At 36.9% G+C, this 26,450-nt stretch overlaps 2 protein-coding genes across 6 annotated transcripts in view; one reads left to right on the plus strand and one right to left on the minus strand.

Annotated features, from left to right (window-relative positions):
* C1H12orf4 (chromosome 1 C12orf4 homolog) lies at window positions 1–22,285 on the minus strand. Of its 5 annotated transcripts, none has more exons than XM_054805495.1 (14): window positions 22,141–22,285; window positions 20,167–20,361; window positions 19,744–19,889; window positions 18,533–18,714; window positions 16,817–16,916; window positions 16,601–16,722; window positions 14,344–14,450; window positions 13,485–13,682; window positions 10,388–10,516; window positions 9,227–9,295; window positions 7,453–7,655; window positions 2,526–2,583; window positions 1,245–1,312; window positions 1–248 (listed from the first exon to the last, which is right to left on the minus strand). In XM_054805495.1, exons 2-14 carry the CDS (start codon window positions 20,342–20,344, stop codon window positions 156–158), a joined length of 1,653 nt encoding a protein of 550 aa, XP_054661470.1. In that variant the 5' UTR covers window positions 20,345–20,361; window positions 22,141–22,285; the 3' UTR covers window positions 1–155. The 5 variants fall into 5 exon arrangements, with proteins under 5 accessions (XP_054661470.1, XP_054661462.1, XP_054661452.1 ...); XM_054805487.1 differs by lacking the exon at window positions 22,141–22,285 and adding an exon at window positions 21,610–21,722; XM_054805477.1 differs by lacking the exon at window positions 22,141–22,285 and adding an exon at window positions 21,597–21,716.
* Window positions 21,804–26,450, plus strand: part of RAD51AP1 (RAD51 associated protein 1) — an 8,333-nt gene continuing 3,686 nt past the window's right edge. Inside the window, exons 1-6 of the mRNA XM_054805516.1 lie at window positions 21,804–21,861; window positions 22,661–22,710; window positions 24,116–24,251; window positions 25,057–25,166; window positions 25,497–25,571; window positions 26,212–26,361. Of these exons, the coding sequence (XP_054661491.1) occupies window positions 21,842–21,861; window positions 22,661–22,710; window positions 24,116–24,251; window positions 25,057–25,166; window positions 25,497–25,571; window positions 26,212–26,361 (541 nt within the window). The 5' untranslated portion in view covers window positions 21,804–21,841. The remainder of the gene's footprint in view (window positions 21,862–22,660; window positions 22,711–24,115; window positions 24,252–25,056; window positions 25,167–25,496; window positions 25,572–26,211; window positions 26,362–26,450) is intronic.

Here is a 26,450-nt window from a genome sequence, read left to right on the forward strand (position 1 = left end):
CAGACAGCATTTATCTTTTATTATGATGGCATGATTCTTGAAGTTGCAACAAATACCACTTCGAGGTCATCAGCCCTCAGAAAAAGACATTGCATTCCAGAATCTCTGTAATCTCATCCTTTGTCAACAGGATACATATTATTGCTGAACAAGACTCAGTGCTTAGAGGTCAGAGTCAATGTAGAGGACACTCTGAAGATTTGTGGAAGCATATTACTCAGTTGGTAAAACATTTCCTCAGAAATTGTCTGGCAAAACAAACAAACAAACAAAAAACCCCACACACCAGTAAGCTTTGGCTTTTTGCTGTAGTTTGGAAGAATTAAGTCCCTCTCAACTGTGTTTCTTGACATTTAAGAGAATTGCTGTTTTTCAGAAGTCCACAAAGATTGTTTTCAAACTATGTGTTATAATTCTATTCAATTCAATCAAAAGATTGACCTAAAAATACTGTTCGTGTATTTATGTGACATATCTGTTTCCAGTAGATTTCTTCTTCCAGTAATTGATTATTTCTGCTTACCATAAACAGGACAGTGCTGTTTGTTATCTACAGGACTCCTGCTCTTTGAATTCTAGAATTAGATTCAACTTCAGTACTTGGTTTATTCTTGGCTTTCTCCTTGCTCAGTAGTTTACTACTTTGTCAAGAAATACATGTTATTTCTCTCCTAATGTAACTCTGATTTTTATATTACTTCCAGTACCACTTTTCAGAACAAATAAAACTCAGTACTGGCCACCTTTGGAAAACTTCCAGATTCTCGAGATCAGCAAAAACTCAAAAATAAATAATTTCAGAATCTTAATTTCAATTAACTTCAAATACCTAGAGTCATTAATGAGTTTGTGGAAGCATGACTGAACTCAGTGCATTGCAACTTTCCAAGTTGTTAGGCAATCTACCTAATAAATGCCTAAACCTACATAACGCAAGGTTAGCCCATCTCTTCAGAGTACATAATAGCAAAAAACTATCTTTTTCAAAGGTGATGTATTCACCATTTGTAAAGGTGAACTTCCCAGTTTGAAATTTTAGCATCCTCAGAAGATACTACAGGATATCAAAAAATATAAACCCCTCTTATTCCCATTTTATAGGCAGGGGACCAAAACCACAGTGATTAATTTAAGCTCACACAAAAAGAGCAGGGCATAGCAAAGAAATCAAGACTAGATTTGCTGACATTTAACTTCTGGTTCCAACAGTCTCCCAGGCTGGATATGAACTTGGTTTAACCTACCTGTGGCACCAAGAATTGTACAGTTCGAGAAATTCCTCCATCCCACGAGGCCATTTCCATCATGAAACCTTAAAAACAGTATTCATAATAAATGCATTACCCACGCAATCTTCCTCATCAGTTACACCATTATCAAACAGCGAGGGAGTTTTCACATACAATTAGGATTTTAACTGCCTTAACTAGGTATGTCGTTAATCGCATTTAAAAGAGACTTAGCCAATCTCCTGACTGAAATCTGTTTTAACTGGAAAAGCTAATAAGTTATGGAGAAAATCAATATACCCTTGAAGAGGAGAATAACCACTCCTACTGTACAGCACAGTGCTAGCCAGCAGAAGTGAGAGGTTTCTCCAAATGTGCGTGTTATGAGTTCTTTCAGTGGCTTGCTTTCACTGAGAAATAGCTCCTTCCTTTAGCTCTGATGTGATCACATTCACGTGAATGAGTACAAGCCTCTTGCCAAAAGTATGCTGACAATCTGGCAGCAACAGAAACTACCTAGACCTACTTATATGGGAAAAGCTCAGCACTCATTTATTGCTCGAGTTACAATACAGCATTTTTATGCTAGCATTTCTTTATGGTAACAAATGAACTACAACGTCCACAGGAACACACTAGTGCCAAATAAAGACACTCAGAAAAATACTTGTTTAATGAAAGTGGCTATGTGGATGATATTCCATTATGAATTACTAAAGGTCATAACAGGAAGAGGTTCCTTGAGTAGGTGGAAGAAAGCACATTAACACTACTAACATTTTAAATAGTCTAAATGACTGGTTGAAGTATTTAAGTGCAGCACACAAGAACACAGTAAGTAATAACACCACTTGGAAAGACAGAAAACCAAGTTGAGCCCTGAGGACTTTCAATAAAGAGATGAATTAACGTATAAACTGTTCTTGGAAAATTGTGGGGAATCCTCATTATTTGAGGCAATCTAAATACAAAAGACACTGGAAATTATACTGTAGAGAACCACCAGCTCCTGTTCTCCTTCACAGACTGCTCAAACCAGCAGTAAGGGCTTTTTCTTCTACTGTCTATGTTTAAGTTGTAAAGATACTTTCAAAACATTTTTAGTCTCCATTCTAAGTGTCTGAGACTATTTCCTGGTAGGATAGTTAATAATTTTAAAGAGAAAAATGTAAGTGTATATTTTAACAAACCATAAAGTATTGAAAAACACCTTTTTTTGGGGGAAAATGTACAGCCTGAGCTAAGGCTGGATGTTACCAAATGCCACGCAAACAGCTGAAGCATTCACTAACGTACCTTTGACACATTTGAATACAAGCTCTGCCCTCTTCAAGCACCATGGAATGGTCATTTCCTAAAAATAAAAGAAAAGCCTCAATGCCCAATGGATCTAACCAACAAGAGCAGCAGAGAAGTTATTAAAAATAATATATTTTTGCCATAGAACTACATTTTCCCCATCAGGTATTCAAGCAGCATTACAGATGTTACAGCATCCAAGAGATTCAGTTTTGCAGAGTATTCTGGGCAGGTGGTATATACCTTATAGGTGACCATAAAAGCACTGCTACTGCTTAGAGGTAGGAGAGCTCAGGGTCAGAACAGTCTATACATTTTTAAGCTGATATCTGGAATCAAAGTGTTGTTGACAATCCCATTAATGTCATTGCAAATGGGTCTAATTCTTATGCGGAACTTTAGAAAATCGTATAATATCCAATGGATAACTGTCAAATTTGTGCTTCAGCTAGCCAAAGATAGGCTCCTGACCACATGTTAACAGCCATAACTGATGATTCCCAGCTATTCTTGATCATTCTGGTTAAGGTTTATTGGCGTACCTCCCGCTTTCAGTAAAAACGTTCTCTCTGATACTGCAAGAAACCCTTCTCCTCTGAAGATGCATTTATGTTGATTGTTTTAACTCTTAACATCCATCTTCATCTGATGGAGGAGTTTCAGATATAAATAGAAAGTAAATTCTTCCCTGAAGTTAAATACCAAGATGGGATATGAAAACCACGCTGGCTTAAGATAGCTTAAGATATGACTACAAGCACTGGTCTAAATAATTTAAGTAACAGTTTAAATACTTGAGTACATTAAACATTCTTTGACTGTACACTACAAAGTGAATTATATCAAGATGAACATTCCTAGTCAGAGACAGAATGACTGTCACTGTAAATACTTCTCAGACAGAAGATAGTACCTATTTGTTCTGATGTACTCTTCAATATCAAAATGAGCACTTTCTAGTCTGAATACAGGAATATAGAAGTGGAAAGAAATTTATCATTCTACATATCTTTTCAAATCTACTCTGTACATAATTTTCTATTCAGTAAAGCCAACCTTTATTTTGCAAAGTCAAACACTGTGCAATCTGTCATGTTCAAAGAGCTTGATTTCAGGATTTAAAAAAACCAGTTATTTGAGAAGCAAGGTTACCTAAGAATGCCAACAGATAACACTGAAACATTACACTGAACGTAGCTGCATTAAACAACTACTGAAAGCCAAAGTTCCTACTTAGGTGGGAGTATTTCCTGCCATTCCCAAAATACATAATACGTTAAAAACAGCATAAGCTAGAAATGACTTTTCAGAAGACTTTTTTCATGACGTAAATCACTGCATCAATAGATGCTGCTTTTAGGGCATACAACACATTAATCAGAACAATGCTGGACTTTCCCCCCGCCCCCAAGCTTTCTGGAAGAAATACTTGGTCTTTGTTGTAATTTATCTGCCTATGTGTGCTTTCTGTCACAAGTAACGTAGGCATTTATTGTTAGTTTTGATCACAGTTTTGGCTTAGGTAAAAAACAAGTGTCTAAAAAGAAAGATCCTCTTGCTCTGAAGGCAACTCAGGAGTACCTTGTGTAATCAATAGAGGTAACTAAACGTTAAAAGGGCTGATCAAAACAGCAAGATATGACACTATCCCTTGGACTATTTCAGAGGAACATAGATGTTAAATCTTGCGGGCACTCAGGGAAATAACAGGTTGAATCCAGAATGTCACTGCGTGCAAGCCACAAGAATTGAAAATGATGCAGTAATGATTAAATTTTAATTCATCTTTAAAAATGTGAATTTTCATGATTTTGCTATGCTATCAGAATTTTTCTCTATATGCAAACTAAGTAACAGTTGTGGAAATGAAGAAGGATTGGCTAAGTAACCAATTCAAAATACAGTGGAGGGGGTAGGAAAAAAAAAAGCAAGCACCTCATCTCCTATAGTGAGGCTTGGTTAATAGCATTCAAGCAAGTAAAAAAAATTGCCCTGGGACTTTTAGTTTTGTTCACTAGCAGAGACCACACCTCGCTCTTTTTTAGGATGCAATGATTTGTTGTCAAATTAAGATTTCTTCTGCTTATTATTAAAAAAAAAAAAAGAGGCCAAACTTCACTGATTAGAAAGATATGCTGCAAACCTTTTTATTTGAACAAATTTGTGACAGACTCACTACATGTGGCTGCTGCTTTTATAAAGCTAAGGGCTTGCACCTTTGCAGAACACTGTCATAACCAGGTAATGAAAACACTGAAGTCCATAAATGTCTTGTGAGACAAAGATTTCAAACCAAATTTCAATAGTTAATTTTAGTAAGTTAAGAATTAGCAATATGTTTACACAAAGTATACCTATGCAAATCCTAAACACTGTATGAGCAGTTATACATTTAAAACCAGGAAACTCAGATGAGAAATCTTTGAGGTTAGCACACCCATCAATAACCTCTCTATATACATAAACCATGTTCATAAACATTTGTTACACAGCTTATACTCTCTTCATTTCTACTTTTTTTTTTTCAAAACATTTTTGTCTTAACTTATGGTAAGAGACAGCTGCCTGAGATCCCTGAAGAGTCACATTTTTCTCAGTGCTGCCGTGTGGACAGCAGCAATGGATCCTATGTTGAAACGACCACGGAAGCATGCCAGCTCTAGCATTTTTAGCAATCCCATGCTACTAGAGCCATTTCATTCCCCAGTTTAGGTATCAGTTTATATTAGATTCTGAACAGTGATCAGACCGTAACGCCTCAGTTATCCTGAATTTGAACTTGTCTGCTTTTGCCTTTCTCCAGTATCAAACCCAGTTTCTTTCCTTCATTTAACTTAATGATCAGAACAGAGAAATCTTTTTTGTTGTTCTCGTCTTAAGGAAAACAAAATTCCTAATTTTCATAGAAAAAAAAAATTAGCTTTATATGAAGGTCCAGTAATAATGAAGTGTAATGGCTTCACTGAGATCAATACACTCATGACTTTTGTGAGGTTATGAACACCATTCTTGCACCCATTCAAGAAGAAAACCTTTGGGAAAAGCACAGAGAAAACTCATGATGAATGCCTGCCAAAGCGAAGCATGCAAACATCTCTGCAGCTGTGCTCCTGGTTAACCACTTTACAAAAATGTTTTTATGTAGGTGGTAAATGCAGATTCAAAACTGGGGCTACTGAAGGCACCAAGTTCAGGTTAACTTTCAGAAATCTGTTATTATCCACTTTTCCCTCAACAACAAGTTACATATGTGTGTGTTTCAAATTAGGTCAGCCAGCTGCAAAGCACTGTAATAAGCAATGCTGCTAAGGCAATTCACACAATGCAGTTTTGGCTAAACATACACTTATCATACAGGTCACTTTCTGCTTACTCTGCAAAGACTGAAACCTTAATACAAAAGGTAAATTGTTTTACCAGGACCTTTTAAGAATCCAGCACCAGACAAGAAGATAATTCTTCAGTTTCACACATCCAAGCAACAACACACTCTCAAAGCATATTGAACACTTGGTCTTGTGCTTTATTTGTATTTTAAAATACATATATGCAAATGAAAGCTAAAACTAACAAGGTTTAAAGAAAGGGTAAAAAAAGAGAAAGAATATAGTCAGATGGCCACTTGACTTAAAAAAAAAGTAAATTTATGAAATATAGTAACTGGGTCCCATAAGTTCCTAAAAGTCTACTATTATGTATGGAAGTATATCCTTTAGAAGCTTCATTAGTGGACATTTTAAACTTTTGCACTGCTTGGACTTTCACAATAATAGACCCTGATGTTGCAAAAAGGGGGCACTTCTACACTGTGTGCCAATCAAATTCTATTAAAAAAGTCACTGTTAGAGGTAATCCACTGGTGAGCCTTACCTTGTTGAGCCAGGCACTTTCAAAGAAGGAAAGGCAGTATTGAAATTTACAAGTGAAAAATGAAAGGGTTATTTAAAAAAACCCACAACAGACTATAATTATCCATGCAAGGATATCAGTAATGGCAGCATTATCTTTTTTCTCCTCATTTCTTTATGTTTATAGACTTTTCATCTCCTAAGGAGGTGAGGCATATGACTGTACTGCCTGGCCACTGGTTCTCTCCCTGCCTCCCCATCCCCTTTTCTTCTCTGCTAGTATGTTGTGAGCCAGATGTGACAGAAGAAAGAGGTTGTCAGTGGTACTAAATTACTGTCCACTGTGAATAGTTACAGTTGATTAAGAGACAAACTCTACACATTAGTGTTCCACTGAAGAACAGAATACAAAAGCTCAGCACAATAAGTAATCTTGTATCTACAAAGAGCCTCAGCAATATGCTGCTTCTTGCCCAGCTGGTATTTGGTGGACTTATAGAGGAAACAGGGACAGAAATTAAGGATGAAAGTAATTAGGCAGCGAAGGAGGGGACAGTTCAGAACAAAGGTGAAATTTGTTTGCTGCTGAGGTGGTGTTTAGGGATATTTCTTCTGCTCATAAAACTTAGTTTTAAGGTTTTCTAACTAGCCACAATTAAAACTAGGGATCTGCTATCACTATTGCATTAGTGACTCTGAAGGTATAGTTTCTAAGCAAGAGCTGTTGCCAGAAGACTTGCAGGCATGTAGTCCCACCTTTCATTAATACTTGTGCAATTGTGCAATGGCTGGATGAAGGAAGTGAAGTGTCCAAAATGCAGGATGGGAATAAAAAGCCCAAAGTGATTCAGTTCTTATGAAATGTTTTTAACTGGTTCAGTTCCTCAGTTTGGGTCACCATACAGATATCAGTGCCAGCACAATGATGTGCCAGGAGACAGTGCAATGATGTTGCAGAAGCATGTGACTAGGAAAAGCTGTCCCATTTGGCTTAAACCAGCATGAAACCCTTTGCAAAAATCACTTTTGATGCATCCTAGAAGATAAAAGCAAACTAAATCTTTACATTTACTTACTTCTGACATATCGTGCACCAACAGGAGAGGAATACTAATGGTAGTAATGTCATGTGTGCAGCAAACTTTGAGAATATTTCTGAGTCCCATGATTGCAGGATCCCGAGCAGTTATGTTACCAGATCTTACATTATCATCCACACAGAGGTGAAAGGCAACATGAATTTCAGAAAGATTTGAATGGCGTGTGATGTAGAATTCTCCTGCAGAATAATATAAACCAAGAAGGCAAGACATCATGGTAGTGATCTGTACTGAAATACAATTGCTAGGCAACGTTAAGGATAGGGTCAGTTAAGACAAAAGGTAAATACAAATATACAACAGATCAGAACACTTACATAAGGAGACAAAAAAAAAAGTTAGAAACCAACTGACCTAAAATCTCTTGGAATATAATTGTTTTACATTCATCCTACACTCACTTCCCTGCTTTGATGGATTTCACTGGCATCACGGACACCTGGTGTAATAAGACATAACAGTGCCAGTACAGGCGGATATGAGCTATATATAGCAGGAAACAGAAAAACAAACACAGAGGAGTTGTAATACTCAAAATATATAATGTAAGCACTGAATTGCAGACAGATGTGGGAGGCGGAAATACCAAAAATGGATGGGTTAAAATAAAGGATGCAAAAGGTCTGTGCAAAAATATAGGGGGTTATATAACAACTGCAATATAAACTGGAAAACAAAGGTATCAATGGTCATTAGAGTTTAAAATAATTCATAGTAATGGAAAGATTAGTTATGGAGTTGTGTTCAAAAAGTTACCAAGACATCTTGTTGGGGATATTTTTAGACTTGCATTCATTTATCAAAGGCAGAGAAAGCATCAGGGGCAGTGAAATACAGGTGTCTCCATCTTACCTTCCTGCTGGAGATCAAAAGTCTATACTACAGTGAACAAAAAAGCAGGTATGCAATACCCCTATTGTTTTTCAGTCAACAGATAAACATTTATCTTCAAGCCTATTTTCACTCGTCATTTAAGAAACTACCTTTGTACTGGGACAGCTGAAGAATGGGTATGTACTCCATTCTGATGGCTGCTAAGGAGGTAGTAATCCCCAGCAGTGATCATCTAAAATTAATAATACACAAGCCACTGCAGGAAGATTCACCCAAATTTATCTGTTAAGGACCCAAGTTGATTTATAAGCCACTTACACTAACAAGATCTAAGACAATCATGAAAGCAATTTTAAGAAGCCCTCTTATTCAAGCATGGGTTGTATGGATTTAGTTCCTTCCCCCTCCAACTCTGTTCCACAGACTTCAAATTCCACAGAAGCTTTCCTTACTAAAAATCACAATATATACAGAAGATATTTCCTCTTTGACAGGAATGGATTTGTACATTCTCAAAGTTAAAAAACACATCCTAAAATGCTTTACTGTATCACAACAGTAACATATTTATAATTATTTACAAACCAAAATTAGTTGCTAGTATTTCAGTTTCACCTTTTCCTAAGATGCTCAGAGATATTTTTTTTTTTTCACCCTCAAATTTTGAAAAGAAATTTTAGGCATAGAGAAGTTAAGTGATTTGCCCCAAGTCACATGACACAGCGGGAAAGCTGGGAATAGAAACCAGATGTCCTGACACCCAGTTCTCTGCCTTAGCCACAAGAACATCCTTCTCCTCTGATTGAGGTCAACTCGGGTTTAGTTTATAATTTATGTCCTGACTTCAGAGCTAAAAATGTGCATCTATAAACCACAATTTGCTTTAAGAAGAAGGGGAAAATGCAACAGAACTCACCCGGCAAAATATTTGACTGGTTTCGTTCAATATTCTTTAATTTATCTTCATTTCCACTAATTTTGTTTTCTGTATATAAATACATAGCACACATATTAAACATACCACGTATTAATTACACTTTGGCATGAAAGGTTGATGTACTGAGGTAATATTGGGCTTGAATTTTTACCATAAAGTTACTATAAAGTCCCCAAAGAGCAGGGGGATGAACAGGAAGTGTCTTTGCTGTCTTCAATACACACTGAACTGAATCCCATCTCAAATCATTACCTTTCTTATTTAATCATCCTACAGATACCTCTTCACTTGGACAAAAGAAAACACAATATTCAAACTTAATACTAAACTTTCCAAATAGCCCCCACAACTACACAGTACCTTGTTATTGCTTTTTATATAATGTAACTATTTAAAACAAATTTGTTCCTAATATTACAAGAAAAATTTTAAAGATATTTACATAAATAAGCAGTATAAAACCAGCTTTCAGTATTTTCCTCCAGTCTACAGCAATACGCAGGTTCCTAAGAAAACTTGTTTCTCTATATACTTTCATGAATCTATTCATGTTACTGACGTATTTAAACCACATAAGTAGTTCTCTGCAAGAAAAACAGAGTTTCATGATGTACAAGTACTGCCTTAACACCATGTGGTCAGAAAACTTCACAGCCATTTGTAAATATAACTGCAAAGTAAACCATTCACATGGATTTGGTCAGCACTAAAAAGTATACACATTTGGTCAATTTATTATTCAGTGTCCACTTACAAATCGCAACTCCTCTTCTGCAATTTTTAAAGCTTTACATTTAAATAGAAATAAAAAAGTCAAGTCAGATAAAGTTTGTGTTGTTATTTAAACTGCAGAGGAAAGCACAATGGCCCCATACACTTCCCATGCAGTTTAAGTGTGATCAGAACCTAATGACTTTTTTTTTTTGTAAGGTATGTCTTATAGCAGCAAAGATATCATTTGAACATGTTGTCTGTGAAGACAGAATTTCATGCAGACTTCTTATACTTTATTGATAAACTAGAACATTCCATTTTATAGATCAGGTAACTGAAGAAGAGTGAAATTAACTTGCCCGTAACCATAAACATTCAGCTGACCACCATTCTATTTCAAGAAAAGTAATTTTGGTTGTCACTGACCATGATGTCTTTTCGACTTACTGCTACGCTGTGCTCTGGCCTTAAGTACAACCTTCTGGACAATTTCAAGCTGTTCTTGAATTCCAGGAAAATGGAAATCCGTGCATTCTTGGCAAACAGTTGCAAAATCTAGGAAAAAAAAATTAAAATCCACATCATAAGGCTGTGCTTAGTAACATTACATAATTCCGCTCTACTGTTCAAGCAAGGCCACTTACAAAGGCAACCCCCCCCTAAAACCAGACAAAGCCCTACTGTATTCTTCTTTAAATTCTTAAAAAGTCAGACAACTTTTTTTTTTTTTTTTTTAAAGAAATTGCTTAGGGAAAAAAAATCTTGAGTACTGTCACTCTTCAAACAAAATCACCCAGACCAAAAAACCCCAAAATAACAGCAATAATATATGTGCATTAAATATAATCGTGCTTTAAAAATTATGCCTTATTAAGAACAGTCCTTGAATCTGTGATACTTTATTAAAACATACATAATAGATACTTCCAGCAGCAACAACAGCAGCCCTGTTTGTTTTGAAAAATGAGAGCTATTAATGAAATTCATCAACAGTGTATCGGGAAAGCAGTAATTACAGTTCTTTCCTTTTAGTTCTCAAAACAAAGATCTGAAAGCTAAAGAAAAGTGTCATAAGTCAAAAAGAGCTGCAAGTTACTTTTTCTGATAAGCAAATATTATGTCAGACTTGGAAATACTATACTGATAATTAGGATCATAAGATACTGCCTCTGTGACTGGTATTCTAAACTCCTTATCCTAATGTCCAGCCTTCTCTCCAAGCAAGTCAATGGGAGCCAAAACAAGCTATTAGCAAGGAGCTGGACTATACTAAGCAATTCCTACTTACTTCCCATTTTGAGGTACCCACTCTAATCCTCCTTAAAGTTCTTAATGTACTCTGATTGCCTATCTGGAGAACACCTTACACTCCTGTGAACAGGCTGCGACCGGAACAGGCAACGTAGAGAGAAAAATCTTAATGTATTTTATCTTTTTACAGGAATTCCCCATCATAAAATCTATTTTCAAAAGGCTTTATTAAATTCTGGTGTCCAAAACTCAGGGAGTTTTCCAAAAGATTGTGTTTTCTCTGCGTATCAAGATAAAATAAGGTCACTAGACATTTTATTTGAAACAAACAAATGAAAAAATCTCTTGTATTTAAATTCATTTTACTTTATCATTTGCCTGAGCATGCTACACATACTCAAAACCTGAGTCACAGTAGCCCTACAAAGTCCTAATGTAAGAGACTTAAGCTGGCAATGCATACATATAAAGTATATAAAGAAACTATTCATCTAGCTTAGAAAAAATAGTCTGAATGAAATAAGCATGTTGAAAGTTATATATAAGTTCAACCTTCTGATCAAGGCTGTTTTCTAGAGATGTGCCCAAATCAGATTTCAAAGGTATATTTTGCTAGTTGCTGTTCACACATTGTAAGAAATACAGAAAACATTGCAGTCATGGTTTTCAGTCTTGCAAATACCTCAGATACATTGTGAATTTTGAGACAAACATAACCATTTTTGGATAACAGATTTACCAAAGATGCAATACCAAAATGTTTGCCAGACACAGCAGAACTAACAAAATACACTATGTGAACCATATTCTTAGGCTTCCTTAGAACAGTGCTAAACAAACAATGTCAACCAAGTAAGTTGCAGGACTTCCTACGACTGGAGCCCTTCTCCATTTAGCACCTGCCAAGTGATTGGTGTTGCTCAAAACAATGTAAAATGCTTGGATAAACAGTGTGCTCACATGAAGCTCATTTACTCCAACTACCTTTGAAAATCTCACAGAGGTTTGAGGGAGCTTCTAGCCCCTCACAAAATAAAAGCTATTAGGTTTGTATTTTTTCCCAGCTTTAAAACAAAAGCAGAAAAATTGTTTCTGCACTTTTGTAACCCAGAAATTTAGACTGCACAAGCCACTACCTCTCTAAACAACAGCATCAATGTATTACTTAAAGGTCATCTATATAGCACTTTTACAAACCTTTGAACCCCTTAGTGTATTTATTTCTTAAAGAGCCTTTTAGGAAGAATTGGTTCTGGCTAGTACTCTTGCAACAAACAGCTTTAACAGTTTAAGAGCAAAGTCTCCTCTCAAAGGTGTTTATTACAGCTCTTCTGCCACTCTCACCACAGAGTGGATTTAAAGAAATGTGCCCAAACCTCAGCTTCCGCCTATAGTGGTTTGGGGTCTCAGTACAACCAGACGTTCACTGATGGTTTAAAGTAATACATCCGACTAGGTCAGAGGAGCCGAGACATGAGACATGTTCATTTCCGCAACATTTTCAAAAAGAATGGTGGAGCAGACAGCTGTGGAATGTGCCCACAGATAAGTTTGCCAAAGACCCTTCGGAACTCAAAGAAATCAAAATTTACTGAGGATTATATTTAAGGGACCGTATCACAATCTGTAATTTTCTCCTCTACTGTGGCTGCAAGATCTAATTGGAACAAAATTGGAACAGGAACAAACATGTTTCATTGGCTAACCTTGATACAAAACATCTTCATCATAGCGTCCAGTTACTGAAAAGACATGCACTTAAAATGGCTACTAATCAAGCCTTCCAGAAGCAGGCAAGTAATATTCCTATTGTTAATTATTAATGGAATTTATAATGCTGCAGATATCTAAAGTGCATGGTATTTTTATACATTTGCCTATCAATTTAAAATCTTAAGAGTATTTCATTTTCATCTTTGCAAATAGGTTTCAGTATGCTAAGCTGACAATAGAGAGTTAGAAGCCGCTGCTGATAATGTCAGTTTAAGGCAGGGAAATCAACATTGAAGTGTTCACTCCAATATGTTCCTTACTCAAACACAAAACCTAGGAAAGAGATGAGAGAGGTAACTGTATCAGAGCAAAACTCTGTCCCCCATCCTTATCCACATCTCTTTTTGCATTTGTTACCCTTTTGCAATGCCATGTCCAAAACATTAGGGTCTCCAGTACATTTTAATTTTACAGGAAGTATTTTTGTGTGAGAGAAGACAGCAAGTTTTTAAGTGATATTCATTTTCACTGACATGATATACCCCATTAGAGGACTCACCTCTTTTGATTCCACTATATGAACTGATACGGTTATCTACCAATAAAACTAAGCCACAGAGAGAAGTTGAATAGAGAGACATTGCAGTTTGAAGTCTGTGAAGTTTCACTCCACTTCGATGATTGCGCTTATGTTTACAGAAATCCAGCATATCAGCTCTCAGTAATCTCAAGTTATGCATGGTCTTTAACTGAGCTCCTGTACAGAATATAAATGATTTTAATACATACAGTAAAAGAGGAAACTCAGGATTGTTATTAAAATGCAAGGGATCAAAATGCTCCCCTACGTTTTGTGAAAAAGATCTATAAGAGAAATATAATCAATAATACTCAAGGAAAGTTCTTAACCATATATTCAGTTTTACATACGTATCAGCACTTTACAAAATAAGAGTAAAAATGCAATATTTTCACATACTGTCACAAAGCAAGGCTTATCTATACCTGAAATGAGCCTTGTTCCCTATTATAAGGCAATGGATGAAATACTAATGCAGTCAGACCGTGTAAGAAGTCTCTATTGCATAAACAAAAAGTAAAAATTTTAAGCATCTATTTTTCTGTTAATTTATCGTGGGAATTGAATTTGATACCCACATTTTCTTACTAAATATAAGAAATATTAAAATATAATTTTTAACCTCTATGTGTTTTGATGTTAGTGTGCTTTTATACACTAGTCACCTTGCCAGAGTAGATAAAAACTTGTTTCTAGAATATTTGTAAAGAACAAATACAAAACAATTACAAACTGTATATATTATATACATTGACAGTTAAATACTGTAAATAATACATATCTTAGATCATTTATTAGCATCTGTTATTATGTTTGGTTTTGGTGTCAGTTTACTTACCCAAGTGAATGGTAAAACTTTCTTCTAAAAGCCTTTGTTCTTCGTAAATTCTTCCATTTCCTTCTACAGATTCTCTCAGCTGGCTGGGCTGAACCTTAATTTCATCACTAAAATGATGAGAAACATACTGAAAAGTTTATCCTAATTTTTGTTCAAGACCAGCAGTATTTTGTGAAAGCTATCCAAAGTTTCCTCAGCTAGTCTGTGGAAACCAAGAGATTAAACCTATTTGAATGAAATTCGCTCATCTGAGGTTTTGCCTTTCTGACATGCAATACTCCATGAGCGTACCAGCAGAGAGAGTAGACTCCACTGTTAGATAAATCACAATACCTAGTTATAACATAAAAAGAACATAGGAATAAAAGGAAAAAAATTAAATTCCCCTAAGCCAATTTATAATACCCATAACCTTATTTATGAAGTTACTAGATAAAACATTTCTTCTTTCCCCACACAAAATGGGAGGTTAAAAAAAGCCATATCAAATGCTCCAAGGTATTCAAACTACCAGGAAACATTTCAGATATTGGTTTTAACTCTTTTCCTAAATTCAGCTGTCTGGTAGTAAGTACTGTTTTGGCTATGTGAAAGAACATGAACATCTCTCCAATTTGTTTCTGCATTAATGAAAAGTTTCTCTTTGTTTTCAAAGCGTCTAATCTTCAAAGATGTTTCATAAAGGACCATTTTATAAACTTGCAAGCAATTCCACTTATTGCAAATGCCTAGTGATGAGGTAGAACTGAGATAAACCATTAATAAATACACACACACATATAAGCAACTAGATGCATAAAGATACGTATGCATGTGTTACATATATAGACATAAAATATATATATACACATACACACAAATTTTTCTCTCTCTAAGCTTCTAGTTGCCCTACTGTAGACTTCCTGTGCATTATTCTCAAATGCATTAGGGACCTACAGTTTTCAGGACTCAACGCTAGCAGGGAGATCACACTTTCTACTAGTGTATGTGTATACAATGATTAAAATATCATCACTTCACACCTGTTAAAAGCAACCACGGTTATCAAGCCAAAACATCCTCACTCTCTTTCAGAGGTACTCACCTCTGGACCTCTAGCAGTCCATTTCTTACAGCTTTCAGCTCTAAACAACTTCACCTTGGTTTTACAGCAGTAGAAGGCCAGAACATGGGAAGAGGTTCACAGTAATAATTATGAATAGCCTTTGTAATTTCACTATCTTTACAGCCTCATGGAAATAATCATCAAAGCTAACATGACAATTCTGTGGAAAAATATTCTAGGATTGCTTGCTTGTGAGCTACGCAGTCCTAGGACATTCTTGGACTAACTTGAGAACTGCAAAAGACTTCCAAAACATAAGTTCACAGACAACAAATTCCTGAGGAAAGTAGTGAGAAATCGAAACATACAGCATCATCTTCCAATATATTTCTCCTCCTCTCTCTCTTCACTCATGCTCCATACACTCAGCTTCCTTATCCCAAAACAAAACACTTAAGAGAAAATGATGAAGTATTTCATGGATTATGATCCATGCCTGTCTCCTCTTATCGCTGGTATCCACTTTGTTCAAAGGTGTTGTGTTTCCCATAAACTCCTTACTGTGTCCACCTGAATCTACTCAGACAGGCTCTTCTACTAACGTGAGGCATGAGAAAGTATTAGGTTTTACTCCTTCTATTTTCTTATTAGTAGCAAAGGTGTTGGTTACTAATGATAAAGAATAAGGATCTCCCCAAGTTACAAGTTGTGATTTTCCTGCTATTTCCTCAATCAGAAAGCTTTTCATTCAACTCTCGCCAGTGTTCACACTAAAAAAATCCATTTTTTTAGCTGTCTAGTGATGTATGCATTAAAAAAATACATACATAAGGCTTATTAATTCAAAACTTGTGATAGTGTTACCATTTATTAAGCTACAAATATTCTGCAGAACATATTTAAGTGGTAACAGAAAGCCTTGTGAAACAGTGTTAAAGATAGACGTTTTAAATAAAGGCAAAATAGGAGGAAACCCCATTCACCCATTCAACTCAAGCTGTAGTTAGTGGATTAGAACACTAGCTGGTACAGAAAGGTTATAACATTACACAGTGAAGAAACTCCTAAAAATATATAAATAATTATGATGGTTTATTTGCCTTTGTTTTTCTTTGATTATCCTATTTAAATGGTTAATCTGAAGTAAGGATTACATAAAAGCAAGTCCTTTTGAAGTCTTAGAGATGAAAGCATCAGAGAGGAACTAAATACCTGATCGAGGTGTTGTTGGGATTCTTTAGGTCCTGATGAAGCTTTATCACCCATTCCTGATATTCCTGCTTCTGGATAGCAGTAGACTGTTTTAATTCATTGGTCCATTTGTTCTCCAAATCCTAACAAGACGACAGTGATAATTTGAGTGTTTTGGGTTTTCTTTTTAAGACAATTATTTGCATGACGTATTCTAGTTCACTGAACTTAGTTTACCTGCTGAGATTCAAAATGCTGAGCCGCTAATGAATTTACATCTTGGTCTGTTAGCGATTTCCCTAGCTCCTGCATCACCTTATCCATTTCTGCTCCTTGTCTGAAAGGGAAGAAAATGCAGATTTACAACAAGTGACACTTAAAAAACTGGCAGAAGAACATCCATTGTTGTTCATACAGTTACTGATACAATGATCAGTCGTATCAGTCAGCTGGTCAATGCTCATCACAAGCAGAGATATAAATGAAGACACAGCTGAAAGATACATCATGCAGTACTTTGTCCATCTGTTTGTTTTGGAATTGGAATTCATACATCTAAAGTCTGCCCTCACAGATACTCAAAAGAAGGTACAACAGTATCTCCAGATACTCTAAAAAAGCACTTTACTATCCTAATCATTAGAAGAGTTTTTGAACATACTCAGTCCCTTGCTTTCCTCCTACCCCAACCACAGATGACATACACAGGTAAACACCAAGAAGTAGGCTAAGCACACCTATTTTTAACAGTCAGATGAGCTTCCAGCTCATACTACATTCAACAAGGGGACTTGGAGTTAAAGGGCTATCCTGCTGTCATCAGTTCATCCAATACCTCATCCCTCCTTAGTCTTGTTAATCCCTGGCTTCACTTAAGTCTTCAGCAAGGAATCGATTTATGCTAGCACAGATTTAGCAATGAATATCCACAAAACAAATTTGAGTTGAGGGTCAAGGATTCCAAGTCAGCTCCTGTGTAAACAGAACACCACCTACACGCATCTGGGATAGTCTCAGCTGCCACTGACATATAGACTCTCTTGATTATCACAGATATGATAAATTCCTCTGGAATCTATATCACACTAGAGCTCTACAACATTACTGCTCTTAGGATTAAGTGTTCTTTCTTCTAGATGTATACTTGAGAAGAGTCAATAAGCAGCAAGAAGTTTTGCTAACGCATTATTGGCAATATTTATTCCCAAATCAGAGATACGTTACGACTCAGTCTAGAAGAAACTATATAAACAGGTATGCATTGTATAATATGAACTTAAACACAACTCAAGAGGAATATTGCCACTTAGAATGCTAAAACATACCTACTTAGAATATTCTGGCATCTCACAAGCTTCACTAGTATTTAGTATCTATAGTATATCTATATTTGTGTGCATTCATTTTGCTTAGCCTATTTAGTCTTAAAAAGAAAAAGAAAACTCTGCATTGTATGTGTTCCCTCTTGTGGGCAAAGCAGCCACCTGCAGCTATTCAAGCTTATTTGGAAACTCAGGATCCCACATAGACTTTCCTAAATTTCAAATTCAACAGTTTCTGATTTAAAGTTGGTTCAAGTCTTTTGCTCATCTTTTCGCTTCCAATTTTTCACTTAAATTACATCATAAGAAAGGCAAAACATGGTACATACATGCTTAGATATCCTGAAGTACTTTACGTTGCTATACCACTTACAACGTGGATAGAACAATGGAAATCAAATCTTGTATTACTTTGATGGCCTTAGCTTTTATTGCTTTCAGTGAGTGAGGAGAATATAAGATAGTTGACCCTAAAAATATAGGCTAAGTATTACAATACTTTAAAGAGGGAAACATAAAACTAAAATAGGGCTTACATAGACAAATACGAGTTGATGCACATTGTCCTACAAGCTGTATACACCCAGTGGCGTGCACTCCTATTTAATAATAAAAAAAAAAAAAGGAATACCTTTCCCGTAGTTTTTTCAATTCCACATCTCTTTCACTTATTAATTCTGAGATGCTAACAAAATAATTGTGTTCCAGGTTTAACAGCATTTCAGAAGCTGGAGAATGTATCAGATCGTGATAAACATCAGCAAAATCTTCATCCCAGCTGGTTTCTTCAGGCTTTGCATATTCTAATGTTGTCTAAAAATTATAAGAGATTGGAAAGCATATGGTACCTCTTAGGACATATACGGATCCCTCACAATGGCAAAACCAACTGGGCATCCATACTGTTGCACAACCTTCAATATACATGAATTATCTTTTTATTATTTGTTTTCTGTATTCTGCTTTAGCTTTAACATTCTCTCCCCATATTCCTTCTCTTTCAAAGCAACTAACAGCAGAAACATTAAGGTTTTGACTACAAGTTTTCAGCCATTACCAACTTAGAAAGAACCGTAATATCTGCAACAATATTTGCATTTGATGAATTTTAGATAGGGCCCAAAACAACAGCTGTGCAAACAAAAATGTTTCGCTAGAAAGGATGACTAACCTCTGATGTCACTAGAATTTGATCAACAGCACTGATTTAAGGAAAGCAATTTTAGTGTACAAAGAACAGTCCAAAGACGCTAGTTTTTCAAGCTGTGAAACACTCCTTACATTTGCAATCATTCCCACCAGATTCAGCTGGCAAATTGAGACTGTATCATTGAAGTGTAGGTTAGAAGTGTCAAGAAATGATCTAATCCTAACCTGAATGTAATACGCCAGCTAAAGCCTCATCATTGCTAAATAACGTAAAATAGTCACATGAACTCAGAAAATGAGCTGAAAAGTCTCTTCCAACTATACACTTTCACTTTGGAGTCTTCATTGCTATTTTTGAGATTTAGGATAGAAGCATCACTTTACTATCTCTTGCTTTGATTCTAATGTCCTACAACCCTTAGGTCTATTTTTGTTTGAATATTACTAACAGTTTACCTCTCAATTTTGTATCTTCTGACTGTACTAAATTCAGAACAAAACAACTGACTTAGAACTTGTAGGATGAAGACTTAATGATCACTTTCAGATAAAAAGAAAAAAACTGTAAGAATTGATCAGTAAAACTGAATTTCAGTGTAACTGTGCATCTTCACAGATGTGGTTCTGTCCATACATGCACACACACTCTCACAAAACAAGTCCTGAATATTAACTTTTCAGCCTTAATCTTACCTCTTTATAAGCTTTAGCCCAAGTATCTGCCAGCTGGTTTATGTCTACTTTTCCTGATTTCACTGCTTCCAGAGCCATTTCAGCTTCTCTATCATAATCTTCTATAGTTTCCTCTTCTATGAACTTAGTAAGAGATTGCTTCAGGTCTATTATAACAAGAAGAGAATGGTCCATCAACAAAACATGTCAGCAGAAGTATCAGTAATCATCTAGGAAACACACAAATAAAGTTTTTCTGAAAACCTTTTACTTAGGCAATTTACTCCCTAGTACTGACAGTAATTTTCTTTAATGTTTTGCTGGTGTAAAACCACATTTTTTAACACTGTTCTAGTAAATACTCTTCTTTCAGTTTCTTCAAGCAGGTTGTAAGACACTTATGGACATGGATATATTACACTAATTTAAGAAATCAATTCTTACCATTTTCTACAAAGCATGGCAGATTGTGCAGAAGCATTAGACGTCCATGCAAATGACTAATATTCTCTTGCACAGGGAATTTGAGAGGCACAGTAAGCACTAAATGTTGATTTCCAGCGTTGAATTTGTATACATAGTCTCTCTCCCTAGTGCAGATCTTTCCTGTATTAGGCTTCATCTTCCTGAGTTGATTTCCTGCATTAACAATGAAAATAACATGAATTACATTCTCGTAAAATCCTAAGTAAAAAATGCTAACTAAAAACATGGCTTTGTTAATTACTAACAGCTTCTGGCAAAAAAATTTAAAATCCCTATTTTTTCATAGATATTCATACTCATCTCAGTTTTGACTTCCAAATATATAAGTTGTAGCTGAAGCATAAATACCAGTTTCCAAAACACTGAATGTTTCTAAACTGTAATTGAGTGTATCAATATAAGAATTTGGGTAATTACTCTTACAAATTACAGTATAAACCTCCTGACTTAAAGGTAGAAACATAACAGAAGGAATCCTCATCAGTAGCAAACTTTAACTGAGGCACTGTAACTGCAGACATGCAGGTCTCAAAACCTGAAATCCTTCACAGTGCATTAGGATTTTACTTCCTCCTTTCTGCGGGTGGTAGAAGGGGGGGGGAGAGCGGAAGTTTGCAATCATTTTTAGAAAAAGCTTATTTTGTCATGTTCTAACCTGCTTTAGGATAGATTGTCATTATTTTTAAATAATACCATTAAAAATAAGCCAAAAGATAAGCAAGAGAACTGTCTACAGGATGAAAGCACATACCTGTATCTGTAACGCTTCCCTCCACTAGGGCTCATCCATTCATTTACATTCCTATTTTTTGAGCATTACGTGCCAAGCCGGACATATTACTCCAGCTGAAATGAAATCTCCCCAGTGAAACCTCCCTAGTGCTAAAAACCACGTTCCAAGGAGAAGCAGAAAATGAAAGGAAAAAAAAGGTGTATTTTCCACAACAAAATTCATAGGACCAGTTTATAGGTTGTTTGGGTGGGTTTTTTGGTGAATTAACCTACAGGCTGGAAACTGATTAAACGAATCAGCTACAAATCGCCTCACGGTAATAATGAAACGCCTTTGACCCCAGCGCTGCTAAGCAGCCGCTCTGCCCCGGCGGAGAGGGCCAAACACCCTTTCCAAAACCCGTGCCCTCAGCTCCACCGGTGGCCCACGCCAAGAGAGGCAACATTAGCTCCCGTTACTGAAAAAAGCAGGAGCAAAGCTGGCGGCGGGAGGGAAGGGCCTTCAGGATCCCGCCGCCCTTTACCCGCCCAAGAAGGCTCCAAACCCCCTGGGTAAACACAGCCCCTCAGCTCGGACCGGGCAGCGCCCCCAGGGACTGGAGCCGCTTCCCCCGCCGCGAACGGCAGGGGCGGTGTCTTCCTCCCTCCTGGCTCACCTGGGGAGCTCACCCGGGAGAACAGGCTGGCAGCGAGGGGGCGCGGCGGCGGCACCGGGGGTGGGCTCGGCCGCTGAGGAAGGCGGCGACACCGGCTGGTTCCCGCCTCCCCGTTAGAACTTTCGCGTCTGGAGCCGCAGATTCGCCACCCGCCCGCTTTGTGGCGAATGTGCCGGGAGCGGTCTCAGGGAGGGAGGGGGCATCGGCGCGCGCGTGTCCCGCCCCCACGGCCGCCGGGAGCGGGAATGGCGCGGCCGGTGAGGAGGTGCGTGCGGCAGCGCGCGGGGACCCGCGTGCCGTGCCGTGCGGAGCGGGGAAGCGCGGGGCGCGAGCCAGTGGCGCCGCCGCCACCCGCCGGGCCCCGAGGCGCGCGGGCGCTGGGAGGCGTTTCCTAGAAAGCCTCGTTGGCGCGCGCTGCCGGCGGCCGTTGCCGGCTGAGGGAGTGGTCGGGCCCCCCCCGCCGTTCAGAGCCCGGCGCCTCCAGACCGGGCTTTTCCGTGGCCTGTTGTAGCGCGGGGCGTGAGGGCGGGCGTGCGCCGTTTACCTTTCCAGCTGGAAGGAAGCGCGGGGGAAGGGGGCGGGGGGCTTCTCGCTGGGGCGTCTGTGTGCCACGAAGCGCGGCCCCGGCGGGTGGCGGTCCCTCGGGGGGATCCCGTCTGAGGGGTGCGCTTTGAAAGCGCTGCTGGTGTGCCCTCTGAGCGGCGTTACACCTGCACAGGAAACGGCCTCGAAAGTGCGCGGAAAACGCATTTCAAGCGCCTAACAGTCACCTGGGAGATAATTTCCGTTGCACAGTAGCAGCTCCGAGACAGTGTGTACATAAGGAGTATGCAGTGCTCCCACAACGAGAACAACAAAAAGAACCGTTGCTTTAAGATTAAAAAAAAAAATCTAGAAGCTATTCCTAATAACCATGTTGTATACAGTAGCACTGGTTATACAATACATTGGAACATGTGTTGCGCTTCTCTTGTAAAACGTGATTTACCCAAAAGTCAAGCGTTAGCAAGTCAAGGTGCTCAGTCTGAAAGGATTAATAGTGTATGGGGGTTTTTTTGCCACAGGAACAAGAAAATTGTTGATTATTCTCAGTTTGGGGATTTGGAAGATGATGGTAAGTGGCATGTTTTCGTATGTAACAAAAATGCCAAGCACTAATGCAACCACCCAAAATATCATCAGAGTGTTTTTAATGAATTAGTTCATTGAGAAGGCTGTTAACTGTTTTTACTGGAAGTAATCTGGGCACCCTGGTAAATATCCTAATTCAACAAAAATATGATGGCTGTAAGCCAGAATATAATGACAGCATGTCAGGAAACTGGTGAATACACTGTGTCTTGTTGCAGGAAAATCTATTTCTCTCCTTGCCTCAGTTTTCAGTGGTAATTGGTTGGTCCATGTCCTGATTATCAGTTCGCAGGATTGTAAATGGGAATATAAAGGAGGTATGAGTCATCTGTATGTAGATCTAATGTTTCTCCTACAGCTCTGCATGTTGATGGGTTTTGGTTAGGGACATAGCAGTCAAATTTTGAGTTCCATTGATAAGAAAAATAGATTGCAGGCTATTTGTTTTCATGACAGTCCTCTTTTACCTCTAAGCCCTAATGGGTGTTATGCATTTTTCTTATATAATTTGGTTGCTTTCATGTGGGGTTGGTTTGTTAGTTTTTCCATGCTGTTTGCAGGATCCAGGGAACAGTTTGAATTGGTGGGAAGGGGAGGGTGAAAGTAAATAATATCTAAATATAAATAAATATAAAGTAAATATAAGATCTCTTGTGAATCATGTGGATTAATGGAGATTCTTAGTTTCAGGAGTCTAAATGTGGTGCGTGACTTTTCTTAGTTTATAAGCAACTACTTGTAATATTAAAGAAAACTAAATTCTCAGAAACATTAGTGATCTTATCTAAGGTTCTCCGTCATTTAGAGAATACTGAAGATATTTTCCTTATTTTGCACTGTGATCTGCAATGTCTTCAGTTGGAAGAATGGCGATTTTCATGCCTTCTAATTTTCTTTGAAAATTGGAGAAATGCACTATATTTGGTAAGAGGCAATATGAAAATGGTAGAAAAAGGGGAGCACCTGACATTTTTTAAGAATGGGAGTCTTTAAGGGGAACAATTCCCAAAGCATCAAGAACTCTAAAACTGTTTAATGACAGAGATTACTATTATAATTGATTGCCGTTCAGCATATCAAAAGGTGGACTTACAGTTATTGAAAATCTGGTAACACATTGGACATTGAAGCTTTATTGCCATATTGGTAATAAAAATTGAGATAATTACCTCTTGAATAAAAGTATATGCAAAAGAACTCATGTTAAATTTTCATTTAAAATATATTTAAGAATAGTATAGTTATGTTCTTTAAAAATAGAATTCATTTCAAAAAGGTTATCTTTAGTATATTTTCACTGTGTGATGAAATTAAGTTGAATCATTTCTTTTGATCATATGGAAGAATATAGGAAAACTCATTAAAACTTGTTCCTGTTTCCCAAACAGATGAAGACTTTGCACATATAGCTGCACCTTCAAGTAAAAAATCCAGAACACAGCTGAAGGATCCAAAGAAGGAGAAAAAAGAGAAGCAAAAAAAGCCACACAAAGATTTGACTCCGTCACAAAAGCAGACACCTAGGTATGAAGTGTTGAAATGTGGTCAACTCTGTGTAAAGCTGGATTTCAATAATAGTATTCGGTTTTCCTTTTTTTTTTTTTTTAGAGTTTTAAGCAGCTGAGAATAAACAACTAACATATTAATGTGATAAACATTTTCAACTTCATTGGTGTAGTTGCAAATCAGGGATAATGTGGTTATGCAGAGAGTCATGAAAACTTGCCTGAGTTCAATAGTGAGCTGTGTCTATTTTGTTACAGCTCTAAAGAACTCAAGCAAGCAGCCTGCATAAGTGCAGAAACAGGTTTGCATGTCAGATCTTATCTTGATATCTCTACAGTGCAAAATAACTGTAATAATTCTGAGATACTTAAGGACTCCTAAAACTGAGAAACATAAAGACAAGTTTGACTCCTTAAAAAAGAACATATTTAAAGAAAACAGAAAGTCAATGTCAATGAAAAAAGAAATCTGATTATTTTGGTGCTAAAGTTGTGTATAAATATTACATTTCAGTGTGGTATGTCAAACAACCATAATAATTTTTTTCTGTGATAATGCCAATTATTAGTGCATATATATATATATAAATGTTTTGCAATAATTGTATAATACTTTTGAGTGTAGTGTGCTTTAAATATTAGTGTATACTTTGTCTAAGTCTTTTTGGGAAGTAATATTCGTAATATGATACGCTATAATGTGTTGAAATGTTAATCTCTTTACAAGTATTTGAATTTAAAGTAGTTCAGTGAGTCAGAAGTAGATCTGTAACACTCATGGCATTGTTTTATTATTTAGCATGGTTTTTTTGGTTTTTTTCCAGGCTATCCTTGGATGACAAACTTTATCAAAGAGATTTGGAAGTTGCCTTAGCCTTATCTGTCAAAGAAAAATCTGCAAATATCCTTGAGCTGCAAAATTCAGAAGAACAAGGTTATTTTACAGTTCAATGCAACACTCTTTATTTATATGCAGTGAATTTGAACATGACTTAATTTGTTTTACAGTGAAATAGCTTGAAAGTCGTATTTTATTTCAAGATGTCATGGTAAGGAAATGAGAATTCCTAGGTAGTGCCTGTCTTCTTATTTGCATGTTTTTTTTCTGTGAGAAAAATAACTCTTCTATAAGATCTTCCAAACATATAGTTTGATTGTTACCTATTTTAATTTCTTAATATCTTGACTTTTTGTAATGTGGTTTTTGAATACTAATTTTTTTATATTAATTTTCTGTTTGTTTGTTTTCTGGATCCTAAAACAGGTAAGAATATTGTATCAGAAAAGGTACATAGGAGACCCCTTCTTTCCAACTGCAGTGTAGACAGTGAACTTTTAGGTAAGTTGTTCTCTGTCTTTTCAGAAACAACATTTCAAGATACATTTAAGTAGCTTATCTCTTCTTTGTTTCCACTAGTTTCTGGTTTTCACTTATGTGGAAAAAAAAAAAGGAGTGTTAAATAAAGACTGAAGGATGAAGGCTGCATTAATTTTTTCATTAAAAATTTAGTCTCAGTCTTAAAATGGGATTGCTGAATGAGATTGTTACAGATCACTAAACTTTAGTTGGAAAAAGCAACAGATGTGATGTTTTTAGATGCTGAGTTTATTTACTTCTTGAAGAAGCTACACTTAGCCTCAACTCCTTAATGGGCCTGTAATGCCTAAGCATCAAATAAATGTGGCCAAAATGTTTGCTGTGCCATTGGAAATGTTTTCATTTTTCCACTTTTATTTTTGGTCTTCTGTCCTTTTGCTAGTTTGATTACAGATAATATTGGTAACTTTCACAACCAGAAAGTACAGTTTGGTCAGTTAAAAGAGAATCACATGAAAACGAGTGCCAATGATACACATCTGTATAGTATACTTCAAAATCACAGAAATTAATTCTGGGGACTCAAATACCTGCTCCTTTTTGAGTAGGAGAATAGATGTACTGTGAATTTAAATTCATTAGACCACCTTCTGCTTTCCAGGTCTCAATCAGGTTATGGATGATGACGTACCCAGGGGTGACCGTAGGAAAAGGACAGCAACATCTAAAGTTTCAGCACATCAGAAGTTACTGACCATTGACAGTGATGATGGAGAGCATGCTACTGCCTCTGAGCCAGAGTCTGTACCCAGTAAGTTCTTCTCTATAAAAACCCTCTCCTGAGATGTGCTTTGAATGTGATGCCTTACACTTAGTTTATATCTTCAGTGAAATGCATAC

This window comes from Grus americana, chromosome 1 (assembly GCF_028858705.1).
Source record: "Grus americana isolate bGruAme1 chromosome 1, bGruAme1.mat, whole genome shotgun sequence".
Classification (NCBI taxonomy): Eukaryota; Metazoa; Chordata; class Aves; order Gruiformes; family Gruidae; genus Grus; species Grus americana.

Coding starts and splice junctions, on each gene's coding strand:
- C1H12orf4 (XM_054805495.1), bottom strand. CDS start 20,344: ATGAAGCCTAATACAGGAAAGATCTGCACTAGGGAGAGAGACTATGTA. Junction 19,890..20,166: donor GCCATGCTTTGTAGAAAATG/GTAAGAATTGAT, acceptor TTGTTATAATAG/ACCTGAAGCAATCTCTTACT. Junction 2,584..7,452: donor TGGTGCACGATATGTCAGAA/GTAAGTAAATGT, acceptor TTTTATTTTTAG/GAAATGACCATTCCATGGTG.